This window comes from Cavia porcellus, unplaced genomic scaffold, assembly GCF_034190915.1.
Source record: "Cavia porcellus strain 051 isolate PalLab524CR breed Dunkin Hartley unplaced genomic scaffold, mCavPor4.1 scaffold_6, whole genome shotgun sequence".
Lineage (NCBI taxonomy): Eukaryota > Metazoa > Chordata > Mammalia > Rodentia > Caviidae > Cavia > Cavia porcellus.
This window is the reverse complement of record NW_026947489.1, coordinates 47,514,966-47,532,693: the sequence shown is the minus strand read 5'-3', so window position 1 is coordinate 47,532,693 and position 17,728 is coordinate 47,514,966. Positions and strand designations below refer to the sequence as shown.

General features: G+C 41.1%; 1 protein-coding gene across 1 annotated transcript in view; it reads left to right on the top strand.

Moving 5' to 3' along the window:
* Kdm7a (lysine demethylase 7A) overlaps positions 1-14,680 on the top strand; it is an 87,206-nt gene extending 72,526 nt beyond the window's left edge. The window contains exons 13-20 of the mRNA XM_063249595.1: positions 1,285-1,409; positions 1,570-1,724; positions 3,223-3,320; positions 3,913-4,061; positions 4,190-4,398; positions 5,755-5,840; positions 7,648-7,921; positions 8,395-14,680. Of these exons, the coding sequence (XP_063105665.1) occupies positions 1,285-1,409; positions 1,570-1,724; positions 3,223-3,320; positions 3,913-4,061; positions 4,190-4,398; positions 5,755-5,840; positions 7,648-7,921; positions 8,395-8,489 (1,191 nt within the window). The 3' untranslated portion in view covers positions 8,490-14,680. The remainder of the gene's footprint in view (positions 1-1,284; positions 1,410-1,569; positions 1,725-3,222; positions 3,321-3,912; positions 4,062-4,189; positions 4,399-5,754; positions 5,841-7,647; positions 7,922-8,394) is intronic.
* Positions 14,681-17,728: the final 3,048 nt, after the last annotated feature.

Here is a 17,728-nt window from a genome sequence, read left to right as displayed (position 1 = left end):
AGTGTGTTTCCTGACGAGAAGACAAAGTGGGCTGTCACTGAGTTCGTCAAAGGGTAGCCACAGTTCCATGCTGTGTGTTCTTCTTACCTGACCTTTGCTGGAGAATTGCAGGAGTCAGCCAGTACTTAGGCCTGGACGGGGCAGGGAGCCTGATCGCACCAAGCCTTAGCTGATGTGTTTCCCTGAGTGTTCACAGTACCAGGAGATTGAGTCTGCTCTGGAAAAGACACCAGTTCGAGCAGAACTCAGGGCCCTGCCTTGTGAGCGTTCATGGGAAGGCAGAGAAGACAGGTACCAAACGGTATCATTTCTGGCAGTGGGTGTTCAGAGCACAAGAGCAGTGGGAAAAAGTGTCAGAGAGCCTTTCAGTGGTGACAGTTGAACTGACACTTTAGCAGTGGGACCAAGTCAGCTGGCTACAGAGCTATGAGGAAGGACACAGGCAGAGGAAGAGCAGACTCAGAAAGCCCATCCTGGGGCCGGCAGTGCCAGTCTGGCCATTCTGGGCCTGCGGACTCTCAGAATCAATCTGTTGGAGTCAAGCACTGGTGCTAAGTGCGGGATGCATGGGAGTAGGGTGAATCAGTGTGCAGCAGCTTGGCAAAGACGGTGTGAGTTTGCAAGATCCGTGTCCAGGCAGAGTAGGAGCGGGACTCTGACGTGAGTAAGACAGAGGTAGCCCTGGATGAAAATTTAAGGTCCCACAGTCATAACCTTCTTAGTGTCTTAAATTTGATATAATTATCCCCCAAAATGTGTTGTTCTAAACATAACCCGTAGCAGTCTGGAAAAGATTTAGCTTATGAAAGGTTCTGTTTATTAAGGAAAAGATCATCCTAAAAAGGAAATACTTTGAATATATTAAAAAGTAGCTCCTGTTGTCCCTTTGTGTCATATGGTGGCCACTGTGGCTAGTAACAGCAGGGAAGCTCTTGACAGTGTCTTATGGGACTATGAGGTCAGGGTGCGTGGGAAGCCTGGAGGCATATTCCATACTTCTCGGCAATGGGAAGAAGCCAAGAAAGAGCACACAGATACTTGAAGCAGTGTTGTTCCAGCTTTCAGCCTGTGAGACTGATCTTTCTTTGATTTGCTTTCTGCAGGCTTTTGTATTCTGCTTTGCAGAAGGTATTTTATTGCTGATGGCCCTTCTGAAAGACATTGGTCTTCACTCTTTGACCTTAGGGCCTCTTGCAGACAAGGCAGGGCTGAGAGCAAGGGGGAGCACTGTCCTAGGTACTCCTGAGGGTAGAGGATAAGTCAGTTCTGTTTTCATACTTTAAGGACACACTGAGCTCAAAACTGAATGGAAAATTCAACAAACATCTCCAACCATCTTCCACGGTACCTGAATGGAGAGCAAAAGATAATGATCTGCGATTACTGTTGACGAATGGAAGAATAATTAAGTATGTAATTTTCAGTGGATTCCCTTGCTCATTTAACCTAATCCATGGTGTTGCACACTGTCAGACGGGGAAGTTCTCAGTTCTTTACTGTGTGAGTGAAGAGGGAAGTGCACACATAGCCTATATGACTTCTGACTCACTTACTTTGCCCATGCTGCAGAGATGAGAGGCAGCCCTTCGCAGATCAGAGTCTTTATACAGCAGACAGTGAGAGTGAAGACGATAAGAGAAGGACAAGGAAGGCCAACATGAAAACAGAAGCGAGTTCAGAAATAGAGGGGACGGAAAGGGAAGAACCTCCGAAACCACTCAACAGTATGTTTGTTGTAATGGTCATTTCAAAGTTCTGTTCTTTATTAATGTGACAGTGGGTAAAGAAATTTGCTACTTTGAAAATTCTTAAATTTGTATAACAATTACAAATACAGTGTTGAAAACTCTGAAGTCTGTCTTTGTAGCTCTCCCATCAGGGAAGTAATGAATGTGAATACCATGTGCAGTATCTTGGCCAGGGAGGTACAGGACCAGTGAAATCCAACTCTAGTTCATTTTTAAAAAGTCTCCTGAAAGCTCCTACATTTTATGGTCTTATGGCCTCTACACTCAAAATTAAATTTCAAATGTAATTAATTTCATGTATATTTTTTGGTATCAGGTATATGGTTTTCAAAATTAGGATATGCCCTGGGTGTGGTAGCGCGTACTTGTAATCCCAGCACTTGGGATGCTAAGGCAGGAGGATCCTTTTAAGTTCAAGGACAGCCTGAGATAGAAAGTGAGCTCAGGGCCAGCCCGAACTGCATAGTGAGACCCTGTCTCAAAAAGACCAAAGCAAGGGCTGGGGGTTTAGCTCAGCGGCTTAAGTGCTTGCCTGGCAAGTTCAAGGTCATGAGTTCAATCCCTGGTACCCCCCCCCCAAAAAAAAAAGACCAAAACAGAATTAGGATATATATGATCTGGCTGATCAGAAACTATTAGGAATCTGCATGCTGAGGCTGCACTTGACTGTTGACAAGAATGTCTCTACTGGATTGTTAGTTGGGTGTCATCAAATAAAATTAGTAAAATTAGATAGCATACTAATACCTCCCTTTCCTTGAGAGTTTTCATCCTTTTCAACATTTTCAAGACCTCCATATACCCTTCTATTATAAAAATAGTTAAATATTTTAGTAGTTTGGATGAGTACATATTGCAGGAGATAAATATTATTGCATTCATGTTGAATTCCTCAATTCTTGCTAATTTCAAGTACTATAAGTTTGGTATTCATAGTTGGTTGATTCTACAGCTTGGGAAAATGCAGCTCACTAGCAGAACTGGGGTAACAATTGCTGTGTGGCAGTGCCAGGTGGGAAAGATCATGTAAGCTTGCCGAACTCACGATGTCTATGAGGGCATTTAGAAGAGTTATCTTTTTATTTTCTTTTTTTTTATCGTTTTATTTTCTATTAAGAAAACCTACACAAAAGTAAAAAGCATTTTGCAGCTAGGGTCTCTTATACCTCCAACCCTAATGTTAGTTTTGAAGGCTGTTTTCTGGAAGGAAACAAAGTCAACCCACTGAGAATGTATAATCGTACTCAGTAACTCCCACAAAGTTTTCAGAACATACTTAAGCCTATAACTTGGCTAATTAGGGAGAGACCTTGGGACAAATCAAAGGGAGACAATAATATCAGTGCAAAGGAAGGTTAGGATGGAGATTGAGAGGCATCACAAAGCTGGGTAGACCAGAGAGATCGCCTTGTCATCTTATTCATAAAGTTCTAATTAATGACTTTGTCTTTTTGCCTTCTTTCATCTTCATCAGGGCTTTTTACAAGTGTGAAGTCAGAACTCAGGAGCAGATCATCAGAATATTCTGATATTTCTGATTCAGAAGACTCGGGACCTGATTGCACTGCACTGGTATGCTCCCAGCTCTGTGACGTGTGTGTCACTTGAGGGGAAGGTGAATGCTCACGTATCTTCACCTGGGAGGACAGCACACAGCAGGTCTCCCAGAGCGTGGCTCTGACTGTGCAGCACAAGGTCTTCCTGGAGTGATGATCGCATGTGCACACTGCTTTCTGCCATTCACCAGATTAACAAGAAGAGATGCTTCTGTGTATACTATTGTTATATTGCACATATTTCTTACAGGTTATATTTTACCTACAGAAAGACTGTACTGTGTATTTTTAATTCAGGTAGTATGTTATGGTAGTTACCAAAGATTTTCTTTCTTTCTTTCTTTCTTTTTTTTTTTTTTTTTTTTTTGACTTTTTGAGACAGGGTCTCGCTATGTAGTTCAGGCTGGCCTTGAGCTCACTTTGTATCCCAGGCTGGTCTCAAACTCACAACAATCCTCCTGCCTCACCAAAGATTTTCTATGAAACTGCAAACCAATTCCATGATAATTAAGATTGACTTTTCCTAGATAGTCTTTTTTGATTAATTTGTATAGCCTTGTCCAATTTCTTACATAGCTTTGTTTCCATTTAAATATTTATTATTGCAGAAAATTAATTTTACCACTGAAGAATCTGAAAGTTCAGGTGATGAAAAGAAACAAGAAGTAACATCAAACTTTAAGGAGGAATCTAATGCAATGAAGAACTTCCTTCAGAAGAGCCAGAAGCCATCTAGAAGTGAAATTCCAGTTAAAAGGTGGGTTTATTAGTGGTAGCAATTGTTTAATATTGTGGTGTAGATGTTATGAAAACTTGTTTTAAATTTTACTAAATGTATCATCAGAAAAAATAAACCCTTGCCTTTTTGGCTCACCTGTCCCTTAGGGAGTGTCCTACCTCGACAAGCACAGAGGAAGAAGCTATTCAGGGCATGCTGTCCATGGCAGGGTTGCACTATTCCACATGTTTACAAAGGCAAATGCAAAGCACAGACTGCAGTGGTGCAAGGAACTCTCCCGAAGATCCCAGCAGCTGCCCCAGCAGTAACCATGAGGTTAGGCAGTCATATCGCTATGATAAACCAGTGGAATGCGGTAAGAAACATAAATTAACAGTGCCTGAAAAGTAGCATGACCCACAACTTTTACTAGTGTTGTAATTCTAGTTTAGGTTAAGGATTATACAAATAAGGACTATTTTATTATACATGAGATGACAGGCATCAGAACTAAAAACATAAATTACCTGGAACTAAGAACTGTGTTCAGTGGCAGAGTTCTACCACTGCTCTCACAAAACAGTGGTGTTTCCCTTTAATTAGCAGCTTAGCAGCTTGACCAGAAGGAAAGGATGTTCCAGCCTCCTAAATGGTGTGCTAAGCCAGAAAATTCAACTCTTTTTTTTCCTTTTATAAGAGGGAAAACAAGTTTTGAATGGTTTCTTCTTGGTGATAGTATTCTTTCTCCTTAAAAAGAAAGCATTAGAAAAGAACTGATTCAGTGGCATATCAGTGTTCCCACATAGTGTTTTCATCTCTGTGTCTTTGGAGAAAAATTGCTTCCCCAGAAGTATGAAGATTGGGGAGAAGATACTACTACATTGAAACTGAATGCCTATGTAACATTTGCAGTCAGTTCTACATGATTAAAGGTCAGCTTTATGTTAGAAACTTGATACCCATTTTACTTAATTTTTGAAACATAGTGTCTCAGTGTTATCCCATTTTACAGGTAAAAGAAGACTTAGTGAAATTAATTTAACTTGTCTGCACTTTACACAGCTCTTACTCAATGCTGTTGGGATTTGAACCCAGAATGATCTGATCCCAAAGTCTTTGCCTATTTTGTAAGAGGAAACTGAAGTTTGGAAGGAATAAATAACTTGCCTCAAGTTGCATTAGTAATGAAACAAATAAAATAGAAATCTAAGTTTACCTGTCTTTCTAATACTCTCAGTTGATCCTTGTGTAACAGTTTTGTTACTTAAAAAGAGAAGAGTTTTATGGAAATTCATGCAGGCGTCTGCCTTTATTCTATGTAGGAAAATGTGCCAATATTAGAGTATATTGTGTTTGGTTTCACATACGCAGGGTCGTAGGGTTTGCCTCCTGATCTCCCAGCATCTGGCCCAAAACCTGTGTATAAAAGAAGCTGAGAGAAACAGCAGGTTCACTGTGAGCAGCCAATTTTTGAGAGGAAAAAGAGTGTAGTGAAATTAAGGTATATGAGGGTTTAAGGGTGCAGCTCAGCAGCACAACACCTGCCTCCCAAGCTCACGGTCCTGGGTTCAATTCCCAGTACAAAAAAAAAGGTATGTGAAGAAAATGTAAAGAGTTAATATGTTTCTAAACAAAATGTCAAAATAAAATTGCTTTCAGTTTCAAGCATTAGGCTAATTTTGTTCTTTAATATCAAGTTTGTGTGGATTAAAATGAATTAAAATGTCTCTAGGATATCATGTGAAGACTGAAGAGCAAGACTTGAGGACCTCTTCTTGGATTAAACAGATTGATAGAACTTCCAAATTTAATCCTCAGGTATATTTAGAGATTAAAACTTTTAAAAACTTTTAAATTTTTTTTTGTTTTTTTTTTGAGACAAGGGCTCACTATGTAGTTTAGTCTGGCTTCAAACTTGTGATCTTCCTGCCTCAGCTTCCCAAGTGCCTGATTACAGGCCTTAGAGGTTGAATAATTAAAAGGAAATTAGAATTGTTAACTTTATTTTTACTTTCTGTTTAATTTATAGCTGGTTGTCCACTGCTATATCTAGGAAACTAAAAAGTTACAATTCAGTGCACATTTGAACAGCAATACATTTTAGGAATTCTGACTACTGCAAGGTTCAGGATGGAGTGTGAGCTGGAGAGGGCCTTCGTCAGGACTGTAGGGAAACCCCTAGCTGTGGGCACCTCGAGATTGCACCTTGGTAGAATGAAAAGTGCAAGCAGAAACATTTCCTTTTTAACCTCTGACATTGTCTTTTAAGAGAAGAAACTCAGCGTCTTAGGATCCCAGCATATTAATAAATGCTCATACCACACAAAATAAACCCAAAATGGCATTTTTTAAAAAGCTAAAACTTGGGGCTGGGGATTTAGCTCAGCAGCATAAATGCCTGTCTGGCAAATGTGAGGATGTGAGTTCGATCCCTGGTGCCTAAAAATGCTAAAGCTTTACCAGCAGCACCAGCCAAAGAAAATGATAGGACCTTTTATTGCAAACCTTGGAAAGTGGGAGCCAAAGAAAGAATCAGCATTCTTCTTTTTTTTTTTTTTCCAAATTCCGTTTTATTTCCAGGATAAAAAGAGCAGGAGGAGAAAGAAGAAAACTACACAACACAAACATGTCAAATGAGGCAACAATAGTACATACAGAATCAGCATTCTTACATAGCAGAATTAGACTCCCCAGCCTAAGCACATGTAGGGAAAGTAAATCAGCAGAAGCAAAAGTCCTTGGCTGCTTCTGTCTTAGAATTCAAACCCAGAGTGAGTCTGAAGAAACACTGGGGGAGAGCGAGAGGAGGAGACCTGAGTAGCCGGTTTAAGAAAGAGGGGCTTGCACATGAAATTGGCACTGGAGGATTCAGTACGAAAATAAACTGTATGGCCGTTGTTTCTGTAATTGTCTTTGAACCTAGAGATGCAGAACATACGTGATTAGTAGAATCACAGCAGAGAAAACTAAATTTCTTTTGTCTGATCTAGAGTGTGTTATAGTGGCACGTCACATCAGCACTTGTTTGTTCATGCTCATGAATATTTATTTGTAAGACTAAGTCAGGTCTATGTTTAATGCTGGTTTTGCAACTGATTATGACAGAGATATATTTACATCTCTCTCCCACACACACAAGTTAAATTAGTTAACAGTGTGCTCTGTTCATACCTATTATCCCTGTCTATCTCTCTCTCTTTTGGCCAGTGCTATGGATTGAATCCAGGGCCTCATGCATGGCAAGCACAGTGCTACTGAGCTATATCCTTAGTCCCTATTCATTTCCCTTTTTAATTCTGGTCATGACCCTATCATCAGTTGATGTAAGACTCATACATCAGGTGTATTTTTTCCCCTGAAATTTGACTCAGTAGTCTTTGAAGACTGGAAAAGGAGTTGTGTTTCAAGAAAAATCAGGTTTGGAGCTGAATGTGGTGGCACATACCTCTAATTCCAGCATTTGGGAGGCTGAGGCAGGAAAATTGCCATTAGTTTGAGGCCTAATCCATGTTCAGAAAACCCAAATTTAGAGTTTATTTCCTTTCTCTCTTGACTTTGCCAGTGCAGAGAGAGCTTAAACATGCATTAAACCTAAAAATCCAGCTTCATTTCCTTACTTCTTCAGGATCTAAACAGAAACCAGAAATGCATCAAAAAGGAAGGTTCATCAGAAGCAAGTCAGAAGGTGCAAAGTAGAAACTGTATGGAGAGCAGTGGCACAGGCCTTCTGAGTGGAAACTGTGCACAGAATTCCGGTGTGGCTGCAGGCATGTGCCAGATGAACAGCGGCAGTGTGAGCCCAGAGCGGCCAGCTGGAGAACCCTCCTTTTCAGTGCCCCTTCACCCCACCAAGAGACCTGCTTCAAATCCACCACCTGTTAGCAACCAGGCAACAAAAGGTAACTGGAACCCACTGTAGTGTCTTTCCTTGATATGTGATGGCAGTACAGTCTCTCTGTACTGTTGCTCAACATCTTGTGCCGATGGGATGGCCTTTTAATAGCGGTGCATGCCCATTACTAGGAGTGTCAAACTGAAAGATGCCCAGATGGCTTCCTGGGACTCAGGAGGAGACGGAGCATGAAACAGGACAGGACAGTAAGATGAGCGCCTTAACAGAACAGACAGCAGTACAGGTCCAGCTGAGAGCGTGGACCCCACACCCAGAGGCAGTCATTTGTGCTGCCGCAGCATTGTATATGAGGCTGGCTCCACTGCTGGGGTGAGCAGAGGAAGGAGTTTTACACAGTGGCCGACCAGAAGTGTGGCTTGGATATGCAGTGTGCTGCACAGGCTTCCTTCCTAAATCTTTCTGGTGCTGTCTGGAGGGTATGCTTTGCATTATTACTTACCATGGTGTTATGTTTTGTAGGCAAACGTCCAAAAAAAGGAATGGCAACAGCCAAGCAGCGTCTTGGGAAGATCCTTAAGTTGAACAGAAATGGCCACGCACGCTTCTTTGTGTGAATGAGCTGCTGTGGCGGCTGCGCCTCCCTTTGGAGCAGTGTGGGGCAGGAGCCTGGAGCTTTTGCCACCCCTGCCTGGAGCTGTTGGCGCGTACAGGAAGAACACTGCCTGAAGAGCAGAGCGACCCTGATGCTGCATCTTCACTGTGCCACACCCACTCAGCAATAACCCTTTGGACCTGGTGGGGAGAGAGAGGAGGGTAGAACCTTAAAAAGAGACCTTGAACTGGAAAGGGTCTCTTGTCAGGGCTTGAATTTCATTTTGTTGTTGGTAGCATCTTGATTTATTTTCAGTAGTAGGGTAAAGAATTATCAATAATTTATTTAACAGATTTTTTTAAAGTTAACAGCTTTTAAATTTTTCTTTTTTAAAGCTATTTATTTGGAAGATTTCTGGAGAAATATCTCACTAATTTAGATTTAAGAATGTGAAGGTTTTTAAATTATTTTTGATAGTGTGTGTGTTACATGTGGGGAAGAGCCACGGTAACAGTAACTAGTCTGGACTCTTAAATTTGATATTCAGGTTAAAGTCTTAAACAGGGATTTGATGCATTAATTATTTTAAATTAAGATGTATATGAAAATCATTTTATTTTATATATTTCATGTGTTTTTTATAAGCTATTAGCTTCGCTTTTGCTAACATCCAAGGTGCATACTGTTATCCAGGTTGATTCCCTTACACCCCTCCCTCTACATCCCTCATTTTGTGATGACCCAACAAGATTCTTCTCTTTGCAGGGAAATACTTGCATAGCCAATGGCTAAGAGCTCCATAAAAGACCCCACATCACTCATTTTCTTTGACAGTGTGGTTTTCTTCTAAATATAAGGAAATAGGCTTCTTCTTGCATTTTCATTTTTGCTGATATCTGGGTCCCAAAGAGAACAGCTTTAATATCTTCTTCCTACTTGTGGGGAAAGTATTATAAGTTTGGTTAAATGTCACGTTTCTAGTTTTTAAAGTACATTGTAAGTACAGAGGGCCTTCTTCAGACTGCTGGTGTTGGAGGACAGGGCCAACACCTGCTGCAAGGATTATATTTTTTGATGCTTTTATTTGCTAATCCTAATCTGTTGAGAAGTATGATTTGATTTAGGTTATTCAAATCTTCATAGTAAGCCGTAATACAATAGGATTATACTATATTAAGTTGTATAGAAGCAAGCATGTTGGAATAGATCTTGTGTATGTGTTTACTTTTTTATTTCTGAACATTTTAAGGAATTATTTCACATAAGAATTTGGAGTAAAATGGATGCTTATTGCATTTATTTCCATCTATCTTAACTTGGCCAGTACATACTGAGATTAAGGATCAGGTTGAACTTTAAGGTAATCGTTTATCTCCTTTATGTACAATTTTTACTGAATGGCAGTTTTTGGTTGCTTGTAAGAATTTTTGTTTTCCCTTTTCCATCTCATGATGTAAAAGTTAATGACTGCTGAGGGTGAGGTGGAAATTTTCCCAAGTCTAAATATGTAGCATTTAAAAAATTCCTACGAAGACAAATATGATGAAATTTATTTTTATGGAGAAGAAATATGGCCGTATAATGCAGCATTTGTCTTTTTTTTTTTTTTAACTTGGGATTTTCCGTCTGTATTAAGTATCACTTAAATTGTTAAGAAAAAAGAATCTATACGATCATCTTTCATGGTTGTAATTGCCAAAGAGGAGTATTACTCTGTCTTTTCCAGGTTTCATGGCATAACTATGAAAGAGCTAATGAATTAGCCTTTTAGTCCAATACTCTAGGTTTTATTTGAGTATCAGGAAGAATAATTTTATGGAAATCTTCAGTATCTGTGAACAGCCTACTTAAACTCCATCTACATGATTCTGTAACTAGTGGAGATATCTCAAGGTGCAAATACTTAGATTTGACAGATGCCCTAACCTTCTCACACACTATATCACTGTGATGTCTTGGTTTTCTATAGACCATGTTCTAATGGGTCTATAGTGATCCATAATGGATTTAAGAAATAACTGTAATTTTTTTTTCTAGTGACATCATGATCTAGATTTTTTTCTTTACATTTTTCACAACTCTTAAGTGTCTTTACTTTTTTCTTTAGCTATATAATTAGAACAATTTATTTTTATGAATTAAAATTTTGGCTGGTAGCCATCTTGTGTCCTAAGACTGATAAAACACTAATTTTGAGTATCCAGTATGTGGAATTTTTAAGTGAAAGTATTGTGGATTCATTGTTTGGCAGTTTTAGTCCATTAACTGGCTAAGTTACAAAACTTTCACCAAGGTACTACAACCACTAGAAGAAAATACATGTGTCTTTTCTGAATTGGAAAAAATTCAACCATTTGATCCAGTGACTTCTAATCAAACCTCATAAACTTACCCATGGTGATGCTTCCATTTATCTCATAGAGGTGGCTGGACTTTGAGGTAACTACTGCCAGTAAGTGGGCTCAGCTGTAAACGTAACATTTTGTCTTTTCCTTCGTCTCACTTATAAACCACATAACAACTTAGGAAGACAGCAGTGATAGTGTTTACCTAGTCATAAGCAAATGCAGTTATGTAAAATTGAAAATAATAATTTAAAGTATGCAACTTTAATGATAATAGTAGTTTTCCTATTATTGATTCAAGTAAGTAACTCAACCTGGAATCCTCTGTACTGTAATTCACAACATCATATAACGTTATACTCCCCAGTATTGATGAATGATGTAAAAATACAAAGTTAGCAGTTTATAGTAGAGTTCAGTATCCTAGAAATACTTGGGACCTCGTGAGTCCAGTTCATTTTTGAACCATAAAACATTGAATATTCTGACAGAAACCGTAACTCAGAGAGGAGACAAGCCCACCTTTATCAGTACTTAGCTCAAATACTGTTCTATTTTTTTAATAATCCTAATGATTGCCTTTTAAAAACTAAACTCTTGCTATTTTTACTCATATGGAATAGCAGGTATTTACCAGATACGAGCCTCTAGCACCAGGTAGTGCTGTAGTTGCAGTTCTGTTCTCTGCCCATAAAAGGCTTCTCCAGGAAGTTAGCAGTATTATTTTTACTTCTAAGCAAACTTCAGCAGAAGAGAGCCTATTGGGAAAAAAAAGCATCACTTGATTAGTTTCAGCTGAAATATACCACTGTAGAAGTAGAAATAAAAGAGATCTAAGTTCTTTAAATTTTAACAAACATTTCATAAGTTAATAACTTTCTGTCGGTGACATGAGGATCTCTTTAGCACAGAAGGAAGCAAAAGACATGTTTTGGTCCAAGTTATACCATTTATGTGTCAGTTGTGTGACCTGTATGCAACTTATGTCACTTACTTTCTGAGTCTGAGTTTCCTTATTTTTAAGTTTGGACAAAACTGCTTATTTTACTCTCCAGTGAAAAAAAGCATTTCTTAATCTAGTAACACTTCATAGTTACACATAATTTATCATTAAAACTGATGAATGCACATTTACATACATTTTAAGTGAAAATTGCTATTATTCATAAAACATTTCATTTCAAATATATATATATGCAGGGCATGCTACCTAAAAATCTGATGAATCTCTAACAAGGTGCTGAATTGAAGTTGGATTCCACACTTCAAGTAAAAGAAGTGAGCAGTTTTATGGGTAGTGAGTGGGAATGTTCATCCCCAAACACATGAAGATAATTCAGAGTAACTGAAAGTACTTTAGGTTTTTCTCAAAGAGAAATTAGGATGGTGCTGCTCCCCAGATTTGACATATTCTTCAGGTCCTAGGTAGAGTGAAGTCAGCCATGGGATGGGATTGATTAAACAGCCACTCAGACCAGGAAAAATTAAGAGTGGTCAACAAATGGACTCCACAGAGACTGTTCTGGGATGGGTGACGGAGGCATAGGCAGAGAGCTCACTTGAACAGAGGAGGGAAGGAGACTCGGTTGGATGTCTCCCATAGATGCCTGTGACAGTGACAAGACTGCTCCCTGAGAGTGACCCACTGTGCAGCTGCTAGAAGTGAATGTTCTAGCAATGAGTGTAGTTTCCACATGGAGAGACAGGGCCTTCCTAATATAAATTTAAACATCTTTAAAAGTTTGTCTTTCTCATGAAATAGTAACCAAATCCCTTCCTATGGTAAGAGAAGCTCTTGCCCAGCAGGCAGAGGCCCTGGATCTGAGCCCCATATAGGTGGAGTGGAGTGGGTACAGTGCCAGTCCTGTCTTTATGAGCTACTTCTTCACCAGAAGCAATCTCAAAGCCAAGTATCACAACCTTTAGCCTAAAGCAAGGTAGTGAATAAAGTGTAAACCAAGTAGGGCAGTGATTTACCGAGGACACAGTGGACTAAGACCTCTGATATCTTGCTTCCTAAGACAGCCCCTGTTGCGTGATGCTGCAGCCTCTGCCTGTAGTGAACAGGTCCATGTGCTTCCTTAAAGGTAGGTGCAAGAGGGCAGCACTCCACACTCACTGTAAGTCGTTGGTGAATATAATCTTAATACTAAATAGCCTTATTGAAAACCCTTCCCTTAGTTTTTCAGTGATTACACTGTAAGTCAAATACTTGATATGCTTTACATGAATACTTTTAAACAGGTAATATCCTTAAGCAAATGCCCATTTCCAAAGCAATTAATTTATTTTGATTGATTTTATTCTTCTGTAGTCATCCCTTCTCTTCACTGAGGAGGAGAAAATGATAGTCCCTTGAGTTAGATTCTCCCTTTCACCTTGGTGCCCCTCTAATGTCTTAAGGCTTTGTCTCAACAAGTGCAGCCTTACATTTTTTGTTCAAACCTTTTTCAAACTATTCAGTGACTCTTCCAACAAACTTACCTGCTCTGCACTATTTCAATAATAAACCCTGGCTACCAAGTAGCCCATGACCTCCAAGCAGTTTACCTATGCAAGAACCACGACAGTCTGAATTCACTTTGCTTTATTTCAGGAAGCAGTTATACGTAGAACTTAATCACAGAAAATTTGTTTTCACCAGTTTTATTTTGGTCACTTCCTCTTCAATATATCAGTTACTTTTCCCCAAGATTTCTCACCAAAACAATGATCATAAGTGCTAGAATATATAATGTTTTGCAGGAGTAAAATAACCCTCACGTACCTACTTATATTTTTTTGATGGATTTTGGTTGGTAAAAGTTACCAGCATTAAATATAAATATATAATAAGGAGTTGATTCCTTGCCTAGAGTCATTTCTTCCCTCTAAGCTTCATAAGTAACGTTTTATTTTTACAAACCATACATACAACTTCCACATTATAGTCAGGGACCTAAGGTGTAACTTGCTAAGTGAACCCCAAGGTTATTTTATCTTGCAAAAGAAACCTAAACCAAACTAAGGGCCTTACAGTTTATGGTTAGACTGAATCAAAAGCTATATAACCTCAGTTTTTCCAAAAACAGCTGCTGACTTCAAAAGCAAGTCACGCAGTTGTTACATATGAAATAGCACTGACCAGGAAATGCACATGCATCTTCGCAGGCTGTATTTCCCTCAGAAAAGACTTTTCTACTTTTAATATAAATTAAAGCCATAACAGTTTCATGCTGTAGAAAGAGGGTGAAAAGGTTCATGTTAAGAGATTATATAATATGAATTTTCACATTACTGTGAAATGTCTAACTTTACCAGTGCTTCAGCAAGTTTTCTTTTGGATGTTGGGGGGTTAGTGTTGGGAAGGGGGAGTATTGGTTTTAGGGTTTTAACTGTGAACTTTGAAAAGGGGACAGTTGTTGGCTATGGTATTTACTAGTTTTGTAGTAATGTTTTGCTAGCCTGACTGACTTTCCTTACTGGTCTTTTATGCCCATGGTCCCAGGTAACTGTTGCCTTCTCATTGGGGGTGTCTGTGGGGTAGTGTCTAATCTGTGTGTAGGCCGCCAGTGTGTGTGCACATGTGTGTCCTTTGAGTACAGAAGCACACGTGTGACAGTGGAACGGAGCATGGCTGGGGAGTGGGATGCGGAAGCTTTAAGAGCATTTTTTTCTGATTCATGACAGTATTTCCCATCTTTTGCCTGCAGGCAGGGAAAGTGTACAGTATTTATTTTGTTTCTGTTTTACCCAATTTGTAAGTCTTTAAGTAGCTTACATTGATTATTATAGAAGACAAGTGACTTGTTTAAAGTTGTATTTAGTATTCTTTTCGATTTATGTACTTTAAAATACTGAAATTAAAATTGTATTACTTCTGTTTTGATTTTTTTAGCACTCAGTGTATTTTTTGCTCATTTTGTTTGAAAGTATTAATGTTGAAAGTTGTACAAAATTTGTCTCTGAAAGAAAAAAATCTGAATTCTATATCCAGTTCTGACTTTCTGCTCCCTTTTTCTGCTTGTTAAATTATCTGAGAATGTGAAAAGCTGTGTTCAGCTCCTTACCACTTGAGCTTTAAAAGTAATGCGCCGCCTTACTTCCTGAGATGTATGGGAGGGTGGTGCAGAAAGACAGAGAAGGGTGATTGGGAAGGTGAGGCTGGGCCTCGGAGATGGGCTTGTGCGCTTATGTCAGCCCTGTGCTGGTCTGCCGAAGCAAGCAGTCAAGCCTACACCTTTGGGCTTGTACACCATGGAAAGAGCAAAGGAATGGGAGGCTGAGCACAAGGATCATGTGTTCAAGCTCAGTATGAGCAGCTTAGCGAGACCCTGTCTCAAAAAACAAAAGGGGAGGGCTGGAGCCCTTGTTCAGTCCCCAGGATCACAGTTGTGTGCTGTGTGGCAGGGGGAGTGGGGCCAGGAGCTTTCGTGGTCCAGCTGCACAGTGAGGTGGAGAGCGTAAGTGAGCACTGAGTGAGCAGGTAGGCCAAGTTTTGGACGCAGGTCTGGGATAGATCAGGGAAAGATGGGCGAGGCTAAGCTCTGGTATTCAGACTGGGATAGGGCTCCTGGGCCACAAAGGAACACTGGGCAGGCACACTCCCCAAGCTGCCAGGAAGCCTCAGAGAGAGATGGGAAGTGGTTGGGACTCTGGAGGAGACCGCAACCTCACAGATACCAGGCAGCAGAAGCCCCAGACACCAGCTCTTTCCCCAGCCCCACGTGAGAGTAGGGGTGCCAGAGCCCTGCAGCTGCTCTCATGGTAGCACGAAGACAACTGGCACCTCCCCTTTTTCCAGCTGTCTGTTTGTGTATGTGTGACACAAACGGCTGAATAGCCTGCTCTCTCTCGAACCTCCACACACTAGTGTTAATCGTGATGTTTCAGCATTCCTGTTGTCTCGCAATGAGGGGCGAGGGGCGTCAGCACCTACTCGCCGTGCACGCAGCCTGATTTTGTGTCCTGCCTCCAGCAGGATGCTGTGTACATGCCTGGTGTTAGGTGAAGAACCAGGTGCTCTGCGTCCGGCCCAGCAGCCCTCGTTATTGTGCTTCATTGCACTTGCCTCCTCACTAAATAGTGTTTCTTTCTTCCTCTCAGACCCCAGCGAGGGAGGCACTGTTCGCTCCATCCCACAGGTGAGAGCTACATAGAGTAAATGACACTCGTGTCCAGACTCACGAACACGTTGTGGAACCAAGATTCTGATTGAAGTCTGTCTGGTTGTAATGACCTGGCAGATAGATGGTTCTTAGAACCGGCTTGTGTTCTAAACATTTCTTTGTAGGCTCCACACATTTAAATTAATATGTTTTCTTGCAGGGCTGTTCTGTGTCTCGCCTCAGTTCTGTGTCTGCAGTACCCTAGGGGCTGGGCAACCTGGGAGGAGCTGGTGGAGAGTGCGGGCTGTGAGCAGGGGGCAGATGAACAGTGCTGCTTGCTGCGTGGGCCTCGTGGATTTCCAGACAGTGGCTGTGGCCCTGAGGGCCAGCATGGCAGCCTCCCGCGTTGAAGCTGGTGCTTGCTACTGTTTGTGCCCCTTGGCTGTATGAGTGGGTCAGCCCACACAGGAAGGGGAAAGAAAAGCCTGCTGTCCTCCCTCTGATGCTGAGGCAGGGACATGAGGTTCTGCAGATGTCAGGCATCTGTAAAGCTGCACAGAGGCCTGATAGGAACCTCAGCAGCCTTCATTCATTCACCCACTCATTAACCAGTATTTAATAAGAATCTTTACAAGGCATCTTACCTACAAATATGGCTGTTACGGACAGTGGGTGAGAACCCATGTAAAACATGTAGCATTGTGCTGGCACACGTGTTCAGTAAATACATCAGTCATTATTGGTATTACTCTCTTTATCCAAGTCTACTAAGTCTTAATTATACCATAATAACCATGAGGACAAGGACCAAAGTTACTGTTACTTTTTATATCTGTCACTATAGTAGCAGCTACCTCCCCTACAGCATCACTGGGCCTGGTTTATGTGGGGCAGAGGTGGCTGGCTCACACCCACTACTGAGTCACCCTTGGCAGCCACTTCCTGTTGCTTCCCTGGGTCACTGCACACTTAGGTCAGGTCCTACCTAGACCTCTGTGACAGCCCTGTGCTCTGGAAGTGGCTGCACCATGCCTGCCTGGCCTCATGCCTTCACTGCTCTTGGCTTCCCACACACCACAAACAGCGAGGCACACCAACAGATGTGACCACTCAATACTATTATTCCTTGGATTAATCCAAGGGAAAAGAAACCTTTCTCAGGAACACTGTTTCCCAGTTTGCTTCTTTCATGAACCTCTCTCCAGTGTCCCTAGGAGGGATTTCTGTCATTTGTGTATGTGTGGTGGGGGGCCCATGGAAGATGCAGGTGGTCCCCTCAGACTTTGTAATTACGAGGCTAATAAAGGACTACTTAACAGAGCAAGCAGGAGTGAAGGAAAGTAAAAGGGGCTGTGTCTTAGTTACTTTTCTCATTGCTTGCACTCAATACCCAATATGTCAAATTTAAAGGAGGAGGTTTCAGTTTGCAGAGGTTTCATGAAGTCCATAGTTGACAGGCTCCAAAAAAGGAAGGTATGGCAGACAGCAAGCAGAAAGCAAAAGAACGAGCCAGGAAAAAAGTCACCCTTCCAGGTCACATCCCAGTGAACACCCCCACCCCTGCCACGCACAGGGCTTCCCCTCCCACATCACATTTAGCTATAAATTCATCAGTGGTTCATTGCTGATGGACATCATGCGCCCATGATCCAACACCTCCCCAGATCCTCACTGGTGGTCACAGGCTTTGGGGGAGCACCTAGGGATAAAGCATAACAAGATGATAAGGCTGGCAGAAAGAGGAGGAGCCTGTTAAGAGGGAGGGAAAGGAGAGTTTCCAGAATGCAGAGGAACTCTGGCCTCCAGCACCATAGTATGACCAGTCACCC